Here is a 21,939-nt window from a genome sequence, read left to right on the forward strand (position 1 = left end):
AGACCCTATATACATACTCCTCACGAATGCTTTCTTAAAGAAAAGAAAAGCACCAAATAAAATAAGAAAAATAACATTTACCATATTTTAACAGACAGAATCTCAATTAGATAAAATATAAAAAGAGGAAGTCCACTCTGGGGCCCAGATAATTTTGAGGGCATTGAGAGAAAAATTCCAGAGTTCCAAATTCCAAAGTGAAGAGGAGAGGATATCAGATGCATAAAAAATCTTATGCTAATATCAATATCCTCACCTTCAAACAACAATAACAACAACAACTAAGAGAATATAAACAACTATTTATAAGTATGACTTTCTCCTGAAAGTATCAATTATGTAAGAATAATATAGATATACATCATGGGAATACTTGCTATGAATACCTGAGAGGAACACTCAGGCTTTTATATGGAATGTTGTACGTTGGATCACATCTTGATGATCATATTCTAATAGGCAAAAGATCATGCTCTGTGTGTGTTTTGTTTCTTGATGTAAAAAAATTGTTAGTGCAAAATTGAGCCTCAATATTTCTCAGTATTTCATATGTATGTCAAAATTATTCAAAATTCCTCAAAACCTTAACAGTGATAAACCTGATCAATGAGCTTCTGATTATTATTATCAAGTAATGCATAAAGCAAGAAGAGGAATCTACATCAAAGGTATTTGACACCACCATTGAGGAGATCATGCACAGAATCTGAAGGTGATGGCCAAGATTCCTTACAGATGGTGGATTCTCCCAGATGCTGCTATTTTCAAATGACATTTTGTTGATTGTATAAAGTCCTAGGAAAATTATATAGCATCCTAAATGAGATAAATAATCGCCTTAAAAATGTTAGACAACCAGTATTTATAAATATTGTAAATAACATACAAAACAAATAGATGAAGAATGACTTGTTCAGTTGAATGAATAACAAACAGTTTATCCATCAAATCCATCAGTATATCTATAGAGATTAGGTAGACAATTCAAATTATGCCAGAATTGAATCAGATAAGAATAGCTCAGTGGCCTTGAGGGAACTGAAATGTTTTGTTTTTTTTTTAATGATTCCAATCTCCTCCCTGAAACAAAATTTCTTCTTTTAACTCCAATATCCTTGTGATGCTATTACTTTACAGTGCATCATGGAGCAAGAAAATCTATGAAGAATTGAGACTGCACATAATCTAAAAGACAATGAATTGCACAATGTGAGCTGTATCAGATTACAAATAAGGAATCAAAGAATTAGAGAGAAGTGGTATAAAGGATGCCATCAAAGAAATGAACGAATGAATGAAAAATAAAACCTCAACAAAAACTGAACAATGGTACGGAAGAAACAAGATTTAGATCAACACCTCACATCTTATACAAAGAAAAATCCAAAATGCGTATATAAACCAGATATAAAATGTCACATCATAAACAAATTAAAGAAAGATGGAAAAATAGTTACTAGGTGTAGGGTAGGAGAAAAGACCATGACCAAACAAAATAGAGAATCATAGAAGATTTTGGTTAATTTTCATTAGATAAAATTAAAAGTTTTTGCCATGGACACAAGTCCATTAAAGGTAAGATTAAAAGGGAAAGAAACTAACTAGGAAATTTTATGCAAATTTTAAGGTGACATTTCCATGCTATGTAAGCAATTGATTCAGATTTATTAGAATACGAGTCTTCCCAATTGATTAATGGTCCAAAGGTATGAACAGACAGTTCTCAAGGGAAAAGACTATCTATAGCCATATGAAAAATGCTCTAAAAACTACTACTTAGAGAAATGCAAATTTAAAAAATTCTGAAATTTCTACTTCTTATCCTGAAGAGTCACAAAGAAGACAAAAGGGAAAATAGTAAATGTTGGTGGAGCTGTGAAAAAACACACACCATTGGTGGACCTGCAAATGAGTCCAACCATTCTGGAAAGAAATTTGGAATTACACATAAAAAGTAGTTAAATAGTGCATTCCCTTTAACCACACTATACTACTTCTATGGCTAAAGCCCAAAGAGATCAAAAAAGATGAAAAGGTCCTAGATATAAAGGAAAATATTGTGGTTAATTTATGGTGGCAAAAACAATAATAACAACAAAAACTGGAAACAAAAAAGTACACATCAATTGAGGATTGGCTGAATAAATTTTGGTATATTAATGTGACATAATATTAGTGTGTTGTAAAAATATGAGTAAATAAATGATTTTAAGAGACATAGAAAGACATATGAACTGATCCAGAGTAAAGTAAACAGAAATGAAGGAATATTTTAAAATATAACATCAATATCATAAAAATAAACAACCTTGAAAACTTTTATAAACTGATGAAGAATGAAATGACAGAAGCAGGAAAACAATTTACAAAGTAATGGCCATTCATAATCCCTGGAGACTAATGATAAAACATGCTATCCTCAACCAAGATGAGAGGTTTAGGGTGCAGAGTGAGACAAATATTTTTGCATACAGTCATTGAGGGAATTTATTTTGCTTCACAATGCATATTTGTCACAAGGAATTTCTTTTTTTTTATTTTTTTTTTTTCCCAGAGAAAATGAGGGTGGGAAGGGAAAGTTTATTTTTTTAATGGAGAGCAGGGTAGGGGTGGTGCCATAAGTGTTGACTGTTGCATATACTTTCAGATGAGGTCACTATTTTGCTTTACTGTTGACTTTGTTACAAGAGGCCTCCCATGGAATAGGAATAATTTGTTAATGTTTGTAATTTAAAAACAAAACATTAATAAAACTTAAAAACAAAATTAAAAATCATTTGGGCACATTGTAAAAGTGAAGGGAAGTCCCAATTCTTTAGTATCTGTAAGAAAAAAGTGAGGAAAGTCACCATCACTTTGGTTGGACCCCCATGCTGAAATTATGAGAGTGGTAGATTGAGGAACTCCACAGACTGGGTAAGCACAATTGAGTTTGTTATCTGTACTATTGGGAAGGAGTACCTACTATATGTTAGAACAAAGACTCATATGATAAAGAAACTCTTTTTGCTTTACTCCTTCACTCTCTTGGTTAATACCCAGAGGTAACTCTATCTTCTTAACAATGTAATTTACTTCTCTCTTTTTATAGCTTTCCAAGTACAATGCTCATATTAAAAAGAAAATAATCTGGCTTCTCTTGGTAATAGCAATATAAATGAGGAGGTAGATGGTGATGATGACTATAATGTTATATTCATGTTAGTATTTCCTTATCCATCTTATTGCTTGGATAATCATTTGCCTGCTGGTTGGCCTCCCCAATCACAAGTCTTTCTTGGATCCAGTTCATCCTCTGCTTGGCTGTCAAAGTTGTCTACCTTAAGCAAAAGTCTAACCATGCTAAATTCCTTCTCAAAAAATTCCAGAGTCTGCCTAACCCCTCTAAAATCAAATATAAAATTCTCTATTTGAAATTCAAGGTCCTTCATTAACTCCAACCCCTCTACTTTTCCAGTCTTCTTAAACCTCCTCTCCTTCCCCAATGTGTACTCTATGATCCAGTGACACTGGGCCTTCTTGTTCTGTGAACAAGATACCCCATCTCCACACTTTGGGCATTTTACTGACTATTCCCTATTCCTGGAATGCATTTTCTCCTCATCTCTGCCTCCTGGCATTCCCTGGGTTCAAGTTCCAGCTCAAATCACACCTTCTAGAGTAGGCTTTTCCAGTTTTTCTTAATTCCAGTGGCTTCTCTCTATATTTCCAATTTATCTTGTGTATAGCTTGTTCGTACATAGCTGTTTGCATGTTGTCCTCTAGATTAGACTGTGAGCTCCTTAGTAGTAGGAACATCCTACTGTATCCTCAGCACTTAGCACAGTTCTTGACGCATAGTAGGTGCTTGAAAATATTTTTGTCTATATTGGGGGGGGCAGAATAAAACAAATTTAACCCTTAATCCATTTAGGATCCCTTCTCTGAAATATTTGAAGACTATGATCATTTTCCCCCTAAGGCTTTTCTTTTCCAGGCTAAACATCCCATTTCTTTCATGCAGTTTTCTTATGGGTTTGTTCCATGGTCCCTGACAGTCCTCCTTACCCTATTGATATTTTCTAGCTTGCTAATGTCTTTCCAAAATTTTAAAGCACCAAGCTGTACACAATACTTCATAAGTAGTAAGAACAGGCTACTACAGGTAAATAATGATAGCATCCTTCATTAATGAAGCATAAGATTGAAATATTTATTGTTTTGGGGGAGGGATAAGGGTTGAGGTGGTTTCCAGGCCAGTTCTGCTGAGTCTCATTGAGAACTTTCAGTCCAATAAATTCCGTCATCTTATATACATTGTCCATTTAGTTATTCTCATGCCTGCATTTACCCAGTTGATTTTTTTTCAACCCAAAGATAGGACATTTTATTGTAGCTTACATTTCAATTTACTAGAGGCAGTGTGATACAATGAAAGGGGCACTGGTTTCTTTGACTTAAGATAACTTAGGTCTGAGTGTAGCATATGATACTTAATAGTAGCATGAGAGTTTGTAAGTCATTTTGTTTCCCTGTGCATTTTAGGGACATAGAAAAAAATCTAAAATCAAAATAGTAATACTTGTATAATGTACCTCACAAGGTTTTGGTGAAGAACAGAGTTAGTAAATTTTAAAGTGCTATTTAAGCATGAGTTATTGTTGTTATTGCTACTGTTGTATAAGATAGCTATTTTTATGGAGTTTAGATCAAAATCATTGAAGATTATATCACTATCTTGATATCTATTTAAATGTAATGACCTGTAGAATACTACACATGTGGATAACATGACTTCTGTAAGTAAGTAAAAGTATTGTTATTGACTTGCTAAAAAAAAAACTCACTGAAAGGATCTCTGAGAAGCTCTAGTCACAAACTAGATGACAGTGATGACCTGTCCATGGTTTTTATATTGTCAAAATCTAAGTGTTGTGAAAAATGTTAATGCCATGTACTTTTAAAGATTATGAGTATTTGGGATGTCACCATCTATTAATTTGTCATTCTTAAAAATTTAAGGACAATGAGCATGCCAAATACTTTGTCCTGATTCCATGTTTGTTATTATTGTGTTGATCTAATTTTCCCCCCAGGGGAGGTCATATAGAAATAGTCCTGTGACAAATGACTGTCTTGATATTGTTCTTTTATATGTATTATCCTGTGGACAACCAGGCAGGCAGATAAAATGGGTGTTTTTTGGAATTGAAAGAAAACATTGAGAAGTAAGCTTTTATTATGTAGGCTCACTTAAAGCATTGTTAAGACTTCTGTAGCAGATAGAGTGACAGCAATAATGATGATTGGGTGCCATATCTTCATTGATGGATAATTAGTAATCAAACAACCCTACAGTTAGACTCAAGAAATGAAGGACACAGAAGAAATAAAAACTACCACTGTCTTCATTTTTTTAATGTTACCACATTGTTGCTTTATAGTTTAGTAGAAACAGTCAGAGAGCTGGGTTTGAATCTCTGCATAAGATTAGACAAGTCACTTATCCTCTCTAGGTTTCCCTGATCTATCAAACGAAGAATTTTTACAAGTTGGGCTTTGAGTTCCTTTTTCAGTTCCAAATCTGTGATGTACTAGTGATGCCTAGTGAATGTAGAAGTGAGTGACTAAAAGAGCACTGGGCATTATTGCTAGCATATATGCATAATCAAAATATTTGAGAATACATTTTTTCCAGACAAATGTTATACGATTTTACCATCTGCATGCCAGGTATTCAGACTCTTTCAAATGATCACATGATTAGTAATCGTTTTAAAAATAATAAAGCTATAAAAACATATATATATACTTCCCTTGAATAGTACACTTTATTGAGTTAGGTTCATAATAGATTTAAGTATTTATTTCAATTTCACCAAATTTTTCACTATTCATTTTGTTTTCTATTTTATTACCTTATGGCATTCCTCTGGTAGCTACTCTAGTTTTACTATAATTATAGGTTCACTTTTTCTTTTGAAATAAAAAGCATTCAAGCAGAAAAAAAAAATTATACTTCTTCACTTTTAGGTCTTTTTTGTTAATCTGCCTCAATAGAGCAGAAATGTCCATGAAATTAAGTAATTTTTTTAAATAAAAAATTGCAAAAAGGACCACCTTACAGAAATCCTTAGGCAGAATTTTGCCTCCGTACTAGTTTTTCCTCTTGACTGTTCATACCAATTAATCATTAGGAATTATTAGAAAGGGTCTTATTTTTATGTCTCCTAATCTTTTGTGACATTCTGATTCCTTGCTTATTTCAGTACAGGGAAACCTGAAAATATCTCTCTAAAAATGCCCACATAATAATATTGATTTCCCACCATCCAGGCATCTATAACCAAATGTAACTTATATTAACCAAATTATAACTTTTTTAAAAGTTGCTCTTTTTCTCTTATATGTTTAATTCTCCACATTATTCTTCAATTTAATTTTACAAAATTCATGATGAAGTGGTTAACTTTGTATTGAAAAGATGCCATCACAACTATCAAATCCTTATTTTTACCATCTAAACATTTTCTAAGTACTCTGACTTAGTTCCATGAATCAATCCTTATCAAGGTGAAGTAGCTAGGTTTATATTACCTTTTATCCTCCATAGGGTCTAGCACAGTGCTTAACATGTAGTAGGTTGTTAATACCAGTTGGTGGGTAGATAAAAGAGGGAATTTTCTAATGGGCTGGATATTTTTTGTCTGTTTATTAATATATGATGGGAGTGGAGAGTAGAAATATTTCTAGCTCAGTGTTTTTATATCAAGTGCCAGGAAAACTAGTTCTGCTGAGAATTATTGGCTCAGTTACCAATTCCTAGAGCAGCTAGATCAGTATACAAGCACTTACTTTGATTTTTTTTTTCAGTAAATTATGCACTGGTACCATACTGTTATGTGTTAACATTTTCTCTAGTTTTTGTTGTTTTCTGTATGAATATCTTTTGACTAAATTGTAATCTTTTTGAAGACAAGAACTGGTATTTTATGCTTCCTTTGGATTCTTCATAATGCCATGTGTATTTGAATGGCTGATTCCTCTCTTTCAGATTGTCCAGGGACCATTGTGACATTAGAGATGGCATACGGAACACTTGCTAAAATCATATCTTCTTTCTTCTTTGCCCTTTAGCTCTTGTTGCCTCAACTCTGTGAAACCTATAGCTGGACCCTCGTAGTCTTACTTATATGTAATTTAATATGAGTAAATAAAAATATTTTTCTTGGAATTTCAGAAAACAACAAAAGCAATTTAATAGTGAATCTTTTTTGATTTTCTGTTTGTAATTTGTTTCTTCTAGCTTCATTCAGATCAAGATAAGGGAGATGGATCACTCAAATATATTTTATCTGGAGATGGAGCAGGCACTCTTTTTATTATTGATGAGAAAACAGGTGACATTCATGCCACTAGGAGAATTGATAGGGAAGAAAAGGCCTTTTATACTCTCCGTGCCCAGGCTATTAACAGAAGAACTTTGAGGCCAGTGGAACCTGAGTCTGAGTTTGTCATCAAAATACATGACATCAATGACAATGAACCAACATTTCCAGAGGAAATCTATACTGCCAGTGTTCCTGAAATGTCTGTTGTAGGTGAGTATTTATTTTACGTTTTTTTAAAAGCATGTTATGTAAAACAGTATTATCAAGAAAGAACTATCAAATAAAATAGAATGAAAAAATAATTTATCAACACTGTGAGATAAATGTTTTATTCTCAGAGTATACTGAAGAATGAGAAAAATGATCAAAACTTTATTACTTGAAAATTAGATATTATTTTGAAAGGGACAATTCATTTTTCTTTGCCTGCTTTTAAGTCAAGCAAATGTAGTTGCCATCACCATAGCACTTTGTTATAGAATATAGATGATAAAATAATTATTGCCCAGTTAATTCCTTTGTCGAATCATAGCCCCAATATATTATTACTGTATATGGAAATGAGCCTGTTATAGCATAATAAAGAAATAATACAGGATGTTTCCTGAAAATTTACTTGAGTTAATTAGATATTTGATAACATAGGTCTTGCTCTAGTGGGTAGTTTAGAACAGGGTTTTGTAACCCATTTTATAATGGAGGTGAGTAAAACACATAAAATCTATTTGTTAGACTAATCTTTAAGTATTTTATCCCTTGAAGATCGACAGACATTCAGAGCTATGGATGAGGTAGATGAGTTTTAGAGATGCAGGACAAAAAAAAAGGATTTGTTGGAGATTTTTAAGTTTGCAAATTTTAAAAAGTTAGGAACTTCCTTACTAACAACTTTGTAGACCTCCAAAGCTAAGGACTCCTTATGTATATGAGTAGAGGGGAAAAAAACTCATCTTGATCATATAAATTCAAAACTTATCATCATTTCTCAGTATAGAAGTGAGTGTTACATAGGTAGTCTGAGATAGATGAGAGCATCCCCCCCGCCAAGAAATGCATTAAAGCTTATAAAGCAAATACTGTAATTTTAGAATTTGCATTCCTGTAAGTTAACTTATGAACTGCATAGAAACTTCAAAGGATCCCCAAAATCTCAGAGTTGGAAGATATTTAAGGGGCTGTCTGGTGCTTCCCATGGTTGTTCTGAACAAGAATCCATTGTATAACAGACCCAATAATTTCCTTAAAGTCTTTATCTTAAAATGAAACTACTCCCTGTTTCATGAGTATATTTTCCTTACATCAAGCTTAAATTTGCCTCTGCATATAGGAAAATTAATACAGCTAGGAAGTGAGAGAGAAAAACAGGATTTGAATACATTCCTTACTTCTTGTTGGTCCGGTGCTCTTCTTAGTACACCATGTTGTCATTACCATTTCAAATGAAGCACAAAACTGGTTTAAAACAAATAAGTACAACCGAATTTGACTTGATATAATCTTGAAAGCATTTCCTTTAGAAGAGACCAATTGCTAATTTTTCTTGTGAGATGATGTCATTGGCCAACTAAATAAATAAGATGATGTTTTTACCAAATTGCCAAGTAGAGATTTATTTAAAAGGTCATTATAAAGGCCCAGACACTTCAAATGTTGAATAAAAACTAGAGCTTTTGCTCCTCCTTGTGGTACTATGCAGAACTAAGCTGAATTTGGATATTTCAGGTACTTCTGTGGTGCAAGTCACAGCTACAGATGCCGATGACCCTTCGTATGGGAACAGTGCCAGAGTCATTTACAGTATACTCCAAGGACAACCGTATTTCTCTGTGGAACCTGAAACAGGTCGGCAGCAAAAAATATGCTTTTCTCATTTATTATATCATGATCTTTATGGGAAGGAAATAAAATGAGAGAATGAGAACCAAAAACTAGTTTGAACAGTTTTGGAGGGAAAATACTATAGTGAATTAATGTCCTCAGAGTTAAATGACTGTCAGAGCTGGATAGATAGATAGATAGACAGATAGAAAGGCAGGTAAATACATATGTATTTTGCTTTGATATATTTAAAACTGAATTATGAAAATAGCCTATTATATTTGTAAAGCCCTTTGCAAACCTCAGAGTTATATAATTGCTAGTTATTATTATCCTGATCAATGTTATTTTTAATTGCAAGTGGAAATAGCTAGATATAAATGATTTGCACTGAATTGGATTAGTTTTTAATTTAAACACTATTTAAAGTGGCCTTTTATGTCATTCTTTCAAATTAATGCTGTAGGAATACAAATGCTAGCAGTAAATAAAATGAAGGCCTTGCTTTAGAATTCTACATATATTGGGAATGCAAATAATACAATACCAATTTTTTTTTTGTTTTTGTTGTTAAAGGCATCATCAGGACTGCTCTGCCAAACATGAACAGGGAAAACAGGGAGCAATACCAAGTTGTTATCCAGGCAAAAGACATGGGTGGCCAGATGGGTGGATTATCAGGGACTACTACAGTGAACATCACGCTGACTGATGTTAATGACAATCCACCTCGATTCTCCCAGAGTAAGCTGCCTTTAATAGTCCTGCACTATAAATGCTTTAGAATAAAAGAATTAAGAAATCTCCATCTGGTTTAATTTAAGGAAAATCTAGATTATAGGGTACTTGTGAATGAAAAGCTTATGTACTGATTTATTCACTGTTACTAAACAAGAAAATTAAATGTTGGAGCCATGTTTCATTCAGAAAATTGTTTTTTGCTGGTGGCACAGCCTCACAAATATATTGTGCTTTTTAGAATTGTTTGTGAGAATAAGATTGCACTCTAATACGCAATTCTTTCTTTTAGTGAAAGATAATTTATTTTTCATTAGGAAATAAATCAGGTCATAATTTTCCAGGAAAGGGAAAGGGGCATTTTACTCAAAACCCTAACACGGGGGAGAGATAGCTCAAGGAAAATCTATTTTGATGTTGTAAAGGGGATGTGCTTGAAATAGGTGATTAAAAACCTCCCAGTATAATCTGAATGTATTTTACGTCCCTGTTTTTGACAATATAAGTATGTCAAAACAGTATGTATTATATTTTAACTTTTAGTATGTGTTTGGGGGGAGGTGGGGCCATTAAAATGACTTTCTTTTCAGTAGCATCAATAAATTTCTGTTCTATTGTAAATCAATTTTTGTTAGAAGTTAGGACAGCAAAAACAATACTGTTCAATTTGGTACAATTTTCCTAACATTATAACTTACTAGGTTAGTGTGTATGATTCAGTGATATTCCATACCATGTCAAGAGGTCTAGAGGAAGGCCCCTAGCATACAGGATTGAATAACTGAAAATTTATAGGAGAAAGTGCAAAAGAGTCAGTGTAGGATGAGAACAACTGGAGAAATTTCAATCTGCACTTATCAAAATACCCATATAGATAGATCTGAATAGATAGAATCATGGACTTATTTGTTTAACCTTCATCATATAAAAACTAGATCCTAATAACTAGTGATTTTACCTTCAGTTATGTTTCTCAACAGTTAAATTTTGGAACTGCTCACCAAAGATTCCATTTAATTATTATAGACTACCAACTTAAGAATATTTCTAATATAATTATTAATTATAAAGTTCTTTTAGATGACCACTTACACAGAGGTCTTGGTATTAAATTGCAGGACTATGGAAATTTATAGCTTCTTAATTGGCAACCATAAAATGAAAATTAAGTACACTTATTAAAAAAATAGCATACATATATGTTACTATGTTTATCATCGACCTACTCCTCTTTTTAACTCTATTACAATTATTCTAATCTTTTCCTTCCTTTGGATATGTTACTCTCATTTACATTTATATATTTATAACTATATATGTGGATAGAAATGCAGTTAAAGATATAAAGCTTATTTCATTTGCAATGCCAACTACTGTTCAGATTTATTCTTGACATCCCTCTTGCCAAGAGGTTGTGGTATAGCTACAGTTACCATAAAATGCATGCATCTGGATTATCTGTTTATCTTTGCAAGTAATCAGGATTTGCTGTGTCATAACAAAGAAGAAAAGAGGTATGGATATTACCACTGAAGAACAACCCTTTGTTATCTTGCAATGGCATTAGACACTTAAACTAAATCAAAGACCTCCAAATAATCTTGCACACACATTTTCCTAATCCTGACTTTTCAGTTTGACCCAATTGTCAGTAGTCTGTGAACAGAGTGGGTGATGGAAGGAAGGTACTGGATAGGAGTAGCTAATTTATTCATAAACATTCAATACAAACTATTACTTTAATTTTAAAAGGTATGATCTTGCTAGTGAAATGTATTTTGTCTAGCAACATTCTCATATTTGTAGATTTAGATTTTATCCAGCATTTACATGCATGTTGAGTAAAGCCAGTTCATGTACAAGTAAACCAGCTAATCAGAAAATGATCAGATAAGACCAGCCAAAATTCCCAGAAAAGCCTGATTTAATAAGGGATTAAGACATATGGAGTTCAAAACAGAGGTTTTTTTTTTTTTTTCAATAACTGCTTTATTTATTATTGCAATATTTATTTTTTCATTTTGGAAATGCAGCAAATTTGTGTTTTCACTTCAGTGTCCATAGAAACCTTGCACTATCTCCAGATTTAAGACTTTTTGTCCATTCTAATTTTTCATATATGCCAGAGTATAAGCTGGCATAGGTCATAATTGAGTAATAAATTTGAACTTGTCAACAATAGTAGTAATAGCGACAATATTTATGCTACTAGCAGTAATGACTATTTGCATATTATTTCCACAACTTTCAAGATAATTTCATATAGATTGATTATTTGATGTTCACAATTCCTGTGTGAAGAAAGCGAGCATAAATTTATTAGGTAAAGAGACCAATGCTGAAAAACATTAAATAGCTTTCCAAATATCACATGAGTAAAAGATAGTATAATTCAAACTAAAGCCAAAATCTTTATATTTCTTATTCTCTGTACTGTTAGAAGGTGCTTCCCTATCTTGCATTATCAAATGAAATAACATATTGGAAATTTTTTTTTAAATAAAGAATTCTACAGATAATTAAAGTGTTATTATTATGAGCATTTATGCACACATTAATATATGGTTGTTAGAATTATTTTCTGTCATACATAACTTTGCAATTTCTTAAAGTTTTTTTTTTATTTTTTCACAAATATTATTTCATTTAATTTTTACTTCAAAAATCTTTACAAGAAACCAGTTATCACTATTTTTTTTTCAATGACAAAGCTCTGGTCCCAAAAGGTTAAGTCACTTTTGCAAGTTCATAGAGGCAAAATTCCTAACTCGATATTTGGAATTCAAATCAATTGGCCTTTTCATTGTAATGTACTGAGTTTCTATGTAATATCTAAGTTAACCTTGCTATGGAATTTAGTATAGCTGTTTCATGTCTATAAATATGTACATGTGTATTTATATGTATATAAATAAAAGTGTAAAGAGGAAAGAGAAGGAAGATAGACAGGCAATCCATCCAGATCACTGAATTTGAATTCTGAATACCTGAGTTCAAAATTCACCTTTGATACTAATTACCTGTATTATCTTGGACAAGACAGTCTTTCCCAACCTTGATTTCTTCATCTGCAAAATGAGGGGCTTGGGCGGATGATCTCTAAGGTTCTTTCTATTGTTAAGCATTATGATTCTTGAATTGGCAGGTGAAGGGTTTTTGCAGACTTTTAGCTTTGTTTTTCCTCCTCGTTCTTCTAAGAGGGCCCAATGAAAACAATAAAATTTAATATGAGATTTTTCTAGGGTGCATAATGATAGCTCAATTAAAATGCAATTAGAAATATTTTTAAAATGAAGTCCCGGATATGAGGCGATGGAAGAATTCCCTTATTCAACAGAGGTGGGTTAATGAGAATAGAAGTTGAGGAAGAGGAGGAAACAATTCTGCATCAGGTCATAGATCTCTCAGAGGTAGATTACAACATGCACTCCAGCTGAGAAAGTGAGTGCACCCTTGGAGATCACTGGAGAGTGAAATGTTAACTTCATTGCTCAGTTTGTGACTGTATGAAGCATCCACATCTTGTGGTGAGATTGTTCCTTGCCCATGATCCTAAAATACATTAGATGCTGAGGTCTAGCAAGAAGGGAAAGAATATTCTGATGAGATGAAATTAATATTTTGGAATATATTTTATTTACCCTAAATTATACCTAGAAATTCCTGGCAATAAAATATGCCATTCGCGTCAAACATCTATGTTAATTAAGGTAATATTGTATATCAGTTTTATGTTTCTTTGAGAATAAATGAACAAAATATTCCCCAATACTATCAAAGGCCCATGAATTAATCAACCAGCATTTAGTAAGTATCTACTATGTATTAGGTGCTAAGCTAGATACTGACTATACAAGGACAAAAACTAAACTGCTTTTGATCTCAAGAAGTTTACATTCAAATTGAGAAAACATACATAAATAAACATGTATAGCATATGAGGCATTTAGGTGGCACAATGGATAGTGTTGCACTTGGAGTCAAGAAGACCTGAGTTCAAACTCTGCCTTAGAACCTTGCTAAGTTTATGACCCCGGGCAAGTTGTTTAACCACTTGGAGCTATAGATTCCCTTTTATAAAATGGATATAAAAGCAGAACTGCAGTAGCACAGAGGAAACAAGAGCTGGGCAAATCCAGCAATATCTCCATCCCAAATGTTCTAACAGACTACCTATTTTCAACCTGTGGGACAACCTTCCAAACTCACATTGGACTGATCAGTCAAAGCAGAACACACTGTACCTTGAAACCAACATCATGATGTCATTGGTCCTCTTTGAAAAGGAAGGATGAATAACAACAACAACATAGCAACAACAATAATAGCACCTACCTCACCGGATTGTTGTGAAGATCAAATGAGAAGAAAACAACAACAAAAACACTTTGCAAACCTCAAAGTGCTATATACATCCTAGCTATAGCTATTATCACTATCATTATTATAATTAGAAGCTAATTAACTTAGTGGATAGAATATTGGACTTAAAGTCAAGAAAACCTGAGTTCAGATACTACCTCAGGGATTTAATAGCTATGTGACCCTGAGCAAATTATTTAAATACTAATTGCCTCAGTTTGCTCATCTGTAATATTAGGATAATAATAGCATTTACATCCCAATATTCCTGTGAGGATATCATGAGATTTTTATAGTGCACTTTGCACACCTTAAAATGATATATAAATGCTAGCTTAATGTTATTATTCTTACTATAAATTTAGTGAAAAAGAGCACTCAATTGAACTAGGCGGTTTTCTGCAAAAGTTTTCTGACGATAACTACTGCTAATAGAAGGTTGTATCTTCATTGATAGGATTATTACTATCTTTCTAGCTGAGATTTTTAAACTCATGGGTCTTCTTCAAGGAGCAGCCTCCCTAAGTGTTGAGAGGGTGATATGTTTTTTTTACAATTTGTCATAATTTCAAAAGTTAATTTTTTTTGGAAACATGGAATCAGAAACTGGTCTTTGAATGACACTTCCAACAGAAACTTGTGACCTCAGAAAATTTGCATAACTTCTTTGAGCCTCAATTTCCTCCTCTGTAAAATGAATAATCTACTTACAGAAATGTTAAAAAGAACATGATTTTTATATCCTAAATAATTATAAAAATAAAATATTTCATGAATAAAACTTTCCATCAACACAACTTTAAAAATAAAGGTCATAAATAATCTTCAAAAATATAAATCTGACAGTAATTTCTAGTCACTGGAAGTAGTTTTTGTTTTGTTTTGATTTTGTTTTTTTTTTTTTTTTTCCTTCTGATTGTTAATTTACCTAAAGATAGGATTTCTATTCACTTTCCAAGAAATTCTCTTCAGGTCACTACTTCAGGTAGTGAAAAGACAAATATGAATAAATTTTCAATGCTAAGATAATGTTTGAATGATGATGTGTGAAGGCTGATGATATTATAAGAATGTTTTCATTCCTAAGAAATAGTATGCAAAAGTTGTGACTAATCATTGAAGACTGTTAATGATCAACATTGAAGCTCTCTCCACAATTAAATAAATATGAGATCCCAGAGTGTTGTGAAAAGAAATCTGTATTTGAAAGTAGAGAGCCTCATTTCAAAGCTTAGTCCTTTCCTCCCAAAACCTGTATTATCTTTGGAAAGTTTTGACCTCTCTAGGCTCCAGTTTTCTCCTTCATAAAATGAAATAGTTGAACTTGATAGCCTTTAAGGTCCCTTCAGTCCTAAGTCTAGCATTTCACCATCTTATTCAGATCAAGTGATTATTTTAGAAAATTAGCAAGTGAAAACTCACCTCAAAGGCAGTACAAAGAGAAATAAATGTTTCCTTTCTTCCTTTCGTTTTTCTTCTGTCTTTTTCTTTCTCATTCATTCTTTGTCTTTTTTCTCTGTCTCTTCCTTTCATTCTTTCTTTTCTTATTTATTTTTTCATTGATTCATTTATATTTAATAGTTCATTCATTATCCATATTATAATAATTTTTCATTATTCATTTTATGTATTCAATATGTTTGTTCATTTATTTATTTAACGTTTATGTACCTATTTTTTTTTACTTGTTTATTTGTCGGTTTAATCATTCATTCATCCTTCATTTATTTTTTTCCAAACCAAGGATTCCATTGATGTATAAACTTTCTGGTGAGGAAACTCTAACAATACAGATTGACTATAAATACTATAAGTTTTTGGAATTTGTATAATCAGAAAATTGCCTAGGGCCATGAGAAATTAAATGACTTGTGCAGGATCACAAAGCAAATGTGTTTCAGAGGCAGAACTTGAATTCCTCACTGTGAGGCTGACTATTCTCTCTATCGTTGGTTTTTTTTTTTCATTGTGTAAAAATATTTAATGGAATTAACTTTCTGGAGAATATGAGTTGTTCTTTTAAAAATACATTTTAAAAATGCATTTATATGTAGTTGGTGTTGGCCTAGCTTCAGTACAGAGCAAGTAAAACAGCTATAGTTTTTCCTTTGAAGGGGTAGTAGAAAGTTATGCCTTTGAGGAAGCTTGAGAATTGGGAGAAATTTGACATCTGCAATTCTAGTTGTTTTAGTTAATAATGATGATGATGATGATGATACAGCATTTATGCAAATATGTTTGGTGAATTCTTATATTAGCACCAAGGAAATCTTCTAGATCCAAAACTGGCGGGATGAAGAATAAATATATGTGAAAATTGAGGATCATCAGAGGCTCTGTATGGTTGGATTACACGCTCCACCATTGCTATGACTGGTTCTTTCATTCTTTCTTCTTCTTTTCCCCCTTTCTGTTGTTTTTACCCTTGGTTTCCCTGAGACTGTGGCTTCTGTCTCTATTTTCTTGACTGCATTCTCCCTGCCCCTTACAACCACTTTGTTCCATTCTTCTGGGTATCTGAAAAACTGGTGAATGGTGCTGAAGATAGCCGAGGCACCTCTTTAGTTTTGTGCTGCTGCTGTGGTTTTTCTTAAGCGTAGATTTTTTTAGTATTTTTTTATAATTTATTTATTTACTTTTATTTTTCAACATTCATTTTCACAAGATTTTGAGTTCCAAATTTCCTCTCCATCTCTCCCCTACCCTCCACCCCAAGATGGCATGTATTCTGATTATTCCTTCCTCCAGTCTGCCCTCCCTTCTATTACGTACCCTTATCACCTTCCCTCTTACTTTCTTGTAGGGCAAGATAGATTTCTGTACTCCATCGCTTATATATCATATTTCTCAGTTGCATGTAAAAACAATTTTTAGCATTTGTTTTTTTTTAAACTTAGAATTCCAGATTCTCTCCCTTCTTCCGTTCCCACCCACCCTCATTAAGAAGGTAAGTAATTCAATATAGGTTATACATGTGTAGTTATGCAAAATATTTCCATAATAGTCATATTGTGAAAGACTAACTATATTTCCCTCTATCTTATCCTGTCACACTTTATTCAATTTTCTCCTTTGACCCTGTCCCTTTTCAAAAGTGTTTGCTTCTGACTCTGACTACCCCCTCCCCCAATCTGCCCTCCCTTCTATCATCCCCCTTTTATCATTTTCCCCCTTATTTTGCTGTAGGGTAAGATACCCAATTGAGTGTGTATGTTATTCCCCCCTTAAGCCAAATCTGAGGAGAGTAAGATTGAGTCATTCCCTTTCACATCCTGCCCCCCTCTTCCTTTGTATTGTAACAACTTTTTCTTGCCTCTTTTATGTGAGATAATTTATCCTATTCTATCTCTCCCTTTCTCCCCTAATACTGAGAAAGGGCTCCTGAGTTACAAATATCATCTTTCCATGTAGGAATGTAAACAGTTAAACTTTAATAAGTCCCTTATGATTCTCTTTCTTGTTTACCTTTTCATGCTTCTCTTGATTCTTATATCTGAAAGTCAGATTTTCTGTTCAGCTCTAGTCTTTTCACCAAGAATGCTTAAAAGTCCTCTATTTCGTTGAATATACATTTTTCCCCTTAAGTATTTTACCCAGTTTTGCTGGGTAGGTGTCTATCATTGCTTTTTCAGAGTTTCTGTGGAGGGGCTGGAGGACAGGAGAATTTCAGAACTTCCTTCTAACATCATTTTCACTTCATTTAGTTCATTTTTTTCCTTTGCTTTGGGGAGAAGTGAGACTGATCAGGAACGATGGGAAGATTTAGATGAGAAAAGATAATTTTAATAGTTGTTTTTTAAGAGAGTATAAATTCATTTTTTAAAGAGTCATGGAAAGTGAGTTCAAATATAAAGTAGCTGAGTGGAATTTCTAGTCATCCAGGAAAGAGACAGGTGAAGTACTGGGTCCCATTCTATATTTATCTTATTCATTTAACTGGATTCTATTTCCCCTTCCTAAATGTAAAATATTTTCTGAATTTATACCTAGAGTCTGGGGAGAAGAGGCTGATTTCATTTTCTTTTTTCTATGATTCAATTTCTGCTCTTTTCCTTTGGAAACTTCCCTCAAACACCAAGAACAAACAAAAATTAAGCACTGTTATAGTCCCCTGCTTCACAAATGGATTGTCAATAAACACAAATCAAGTTTATTCATTTGCCCTCATCTTTCTATTTTTTCAATTCTAGAAATACTCAACAGAGTAAATAAGAGACTCCAACTCCTCCAACCAATAAAGGTGTTGAAGATGTTTTGATTGTATATAATCTTGATTAAGAGAATATGTGTGTGTATATATATATGTGTCTGTCAGCATCTGTCCTCTAGGAACATTGGCTGCCCCAAGCTCCATCTTGTAGAATGTCACTCTGAATCCCTCCACTGTAATGCCCTCCTCTGCCAAGACATAGAAAATAATTTCAAAATTACCTTTCTCAGTTTAAAAAAATGTCAGTCACATTCAGGAACATTCATTCAACAAAGATTTTGAGTGACTGTCATGTACAAAGCAGTGCATCATGAAGTGCATGAAATGAAAGTAATAAATCCAGGCTCATGAAGTCTATAGTCTATTGGAGGAATAAAGAACAAATACAAATAATTATAACATACGATAAGTACTTTAGAGATTAATAAAGTATTCAATGAAGTCCAAGGAGTGAGAACACAGTTTTCTCCTGCTTCTCCTGATACCTACAACAAGATTCCTTTCAAGGTCTCTGCTAGTTCACTGTGTCTTTTCTCTTAGATTCAGGGTCACTTGAGTGGCCATTTGGTTCATGTCACATGAATACAGGAAAGTTATAATGTGTTAGGACCTAGAAGCACTTACATCTTCCACAATTATCACAGTAAATCTCTAAAATGAACCAGAAAGAAAGAAACAAGCATTGCAAACCTACTCTGTGCCAGGGACAATGCTAAGAATTATGCAAAAGTTATTACATTTGATATTCACAGCAGTATTAGGTGATAAGTGCTGCCATTATCCTCATTTTGCTATTGAGGAAACTGAGGCAGACAGAGATTAAGTAACTTGCAGACTCACTTAGTAAGTGTCTGAGGCTAAATTTGAACTTAAATTTTTCTGACTCGAGGCCCAGCATGCTATCCACTATGCCAACTAGCTGCCTCAAACCAAAATTAAATTGCTATGACTTACACATGTTCAGGACAGCACAAAAAGGCTGTTAGATTCTCTCAGAATCTCTGAGCAGATACATGTCAGGATAGGTATCTAGAACAAGCAAATTTGTGTAAGTGCAGGAAACAGCTTGCTCACAACATTCTAAAACTATAGGAGGAAGAATATTCTATCCCAAATTCATAGTCCCAATCCAGATTAAAAAGTTGGAGGTATAAGTAAATAAAAGAAAATCCAAACACAATGAAGAAATAATATGATCTAGGAGAAGCCCAGAAGTATACCCAAGCGAAGAGATGAACTCCATAACCTGCCCAAAATAGATCATCAAAGAAAAGAATGCTATGGTCACAAGGATTATAAAAGTACCTAGAAGAAATGAAACAAAAGATACAAAATGTAATGTTAAATGAAGTGATAACTATGGAGGAAATAATGGCAAAAGAATAATAGCTTAGAATACAAATTGAACATCTTGCACAAGTATTGGACTTCTTTAAAATTAGAGTGACCCAAGCAGAAAGTAATAACTACATGAAACAAGAAATATATAAGCACAATCAAAAGGTTCAAAAAAAGAGAAGAAAATGTAAGACGTTCTATGAAAAAACCAACTGGTCTGGAAGAGCAAAATGTCAAGGAGAAATAATCTATCAGTCTTTTGAATATGTGAAAATTACTATCATAAACATTAAGTTTAGCAACAAAGACTAGGAGGGAAGTAGAAAATTGGGAGAAAATCTTTACCACCAGTGTCTCTGATACAGGCCTCATATCTAAAATTTACAGGGAACTGAGCCAGATTTCTGGGAATAAAAGCCATTCCCCAGTTGAGAATTCGGCAAAAGATATGAACAAGCAATTGTCAGTGGAAGAGATTAAAGTAATCTATAGGCATATGAAAAATGCTCTAAATCACTACTGATTAGAGAAATGCAAATCAAAACAACTCTTAGGTACTGCATCTCTCCTGTCAGATTGGCTAACATGACAAAATAGGAAAATGATAAATGCTGGAGAGGATGTGGGAAAATTGGAACATTAATACATTGTTGGTGGAGTTGTGAACAGATTCAGCCATTCTGGAGAGCAATTTGGAACTGTGCCCAAAGAGCTATAAAAATGTGCATATCCTTTGACCCAGCAACACCACTCCTAGATCTCACAAGTGGGAAAGGAACCTGTATGTACAAAAGTATTTATAGCAGCTCTTTTTGTGGTAGCAAAGTATTGGAAATCAAGGGGATGTCCATCAGTTAGGGAGTGGCTGAACAAGTTGTGGTATATGAATGTAATGGAATACTGTCGTGCTATAAGAAATGGGGGGGGGGCAGCTAGGTGGTGCAGTGAGTATAGCACTGGCTCTAAAGTCAGGAGGACCTGAGTTTAAAGCCATTATCAGACACTTGACATATGTACTAGCTGTGTGGCCTTGGGCAAGTCACTTAACCCCAACTGTCCTGCCCCCCCCCCCAAAAAAAAACAACAAAAAAAGAAATGGGGAAGATACAGACTTCATAATAACCTGGAAAGAACTACATGATATGATGCTGAGTGAGAGGAGCAGGACCAGGAGAACAATGTACACAGCCACAGACATATTTATTCTACGATGACTAACTTTGGTTGACTTGGCTCTTCTCAGCAATACAAGGCTCAAAGATAGCTCCAAAGGACTCATGATGGAAGAAGCTATCTATATCCAGAGAAAGAACTGTGGAATCTGAATGCAGATTGAGGCAAACTATTTGCTTTCTTTTTTTTATTCTCCTCTCCTTTTTTGGTTTTGTTTCTTCTGTCTCACTATTCATTCCATTGGTCATAATTCTTTACAACTTGGCTATTGTGTAAATAAGTTCAATTTGAAGGTCTATATAGAACCTATATCAGACTACATGCCCTATTTGGGGAAATTTCTAATTTGTATCTCCAGAACTTAGTACAGTGACTGGCACCTAATAGATGATTAATAAATCCTATTAGACTAACTTACTGTAATGTGCTTCTTCTGCATTGACCTTTATGCTTCTCTTCCTTTGAGCTTCATCTTTGTCACTTCTTCAATGAAACTTTGTCTGTCTTTCACTTTGATAACTGATTTTTCTTGCCTCAAACTTTTCTAGAGCTCTTTGATCAAGTATCTTTTTTGTCCACATCATACCCTGTCTTGTATCCTACTTATCTGCCATATTCCTTCTAGAAGAAAGTAAACTTCTTAGTGGCATTGATTGTATCATTGTTTAAAAAACTGCATCCCAGTATCTAGTATAGTGTTGACAGTGCTGTAGGAACTTTAAGGTTATGTGTTGAATTGAACTTTTGGCATTACTGACAGGAAGAACAAAGGAAAATCTTGATGGACAACAGAAATTTCTAAAAATAAGAGCCATTCCCCAATTGACAAATGACGAAAGATATGATCAGTTTTCAGGTGAAGTAATCAAAGCTATTGATAGCCAAATGAAAAAATATTGTAACTCACTATTGATTGGAGAAATGCAATTA

General features: G+C 33.4%; 1 protein-coding gene across 1 annotated transcript in view; it reads left to right on the forward strand.

The window, feature by feature from the left end:
• Positions 1-1,554: 1,554 nt before the first annotated feature.
• Positions 1,555-21,939, forward strand: part of CDH10 (cadherin 10) — an 88,951-nt gene continuing 68,566 nt past the window's right edge. Inside the window, exons 1-4 of the mRNA XM_036744937.1 lie at positions 1,555-1,575; positions 7,286-7,580; positions 9,093-9,212; positions 9,765-9,932. Of these exons, the coding sequence (XP_036600832.1) occupies positions 1,555-1,575; positions 7,286-7,580; positions 9,093-9,212; positions 9,765-9,932 (604 nt within the window). The remainder of the gene's footprint in view (positions 1,576-7,285; positions 7,581-9,092; positions 9,213-9,764; positions 9,933-21,939) is intronic.

The sequence above is a fragment of the Trichosurus vulpecula genome, chromosome 1 (assembly GCF_011100635.1).
Source record: "Trichosurus vulpecula isolate mTriVul1 chromosome 1, mTriVul1.pri, whole genome shotgun sequence".
In the NCBI taxonomy this organism is placed as follows: Eukaryota; Metazoa; Chordata; class Mammalia; order Diprotodontia; family Phalangeridae; genus Trichosurus; species Trichosurus vulpecula.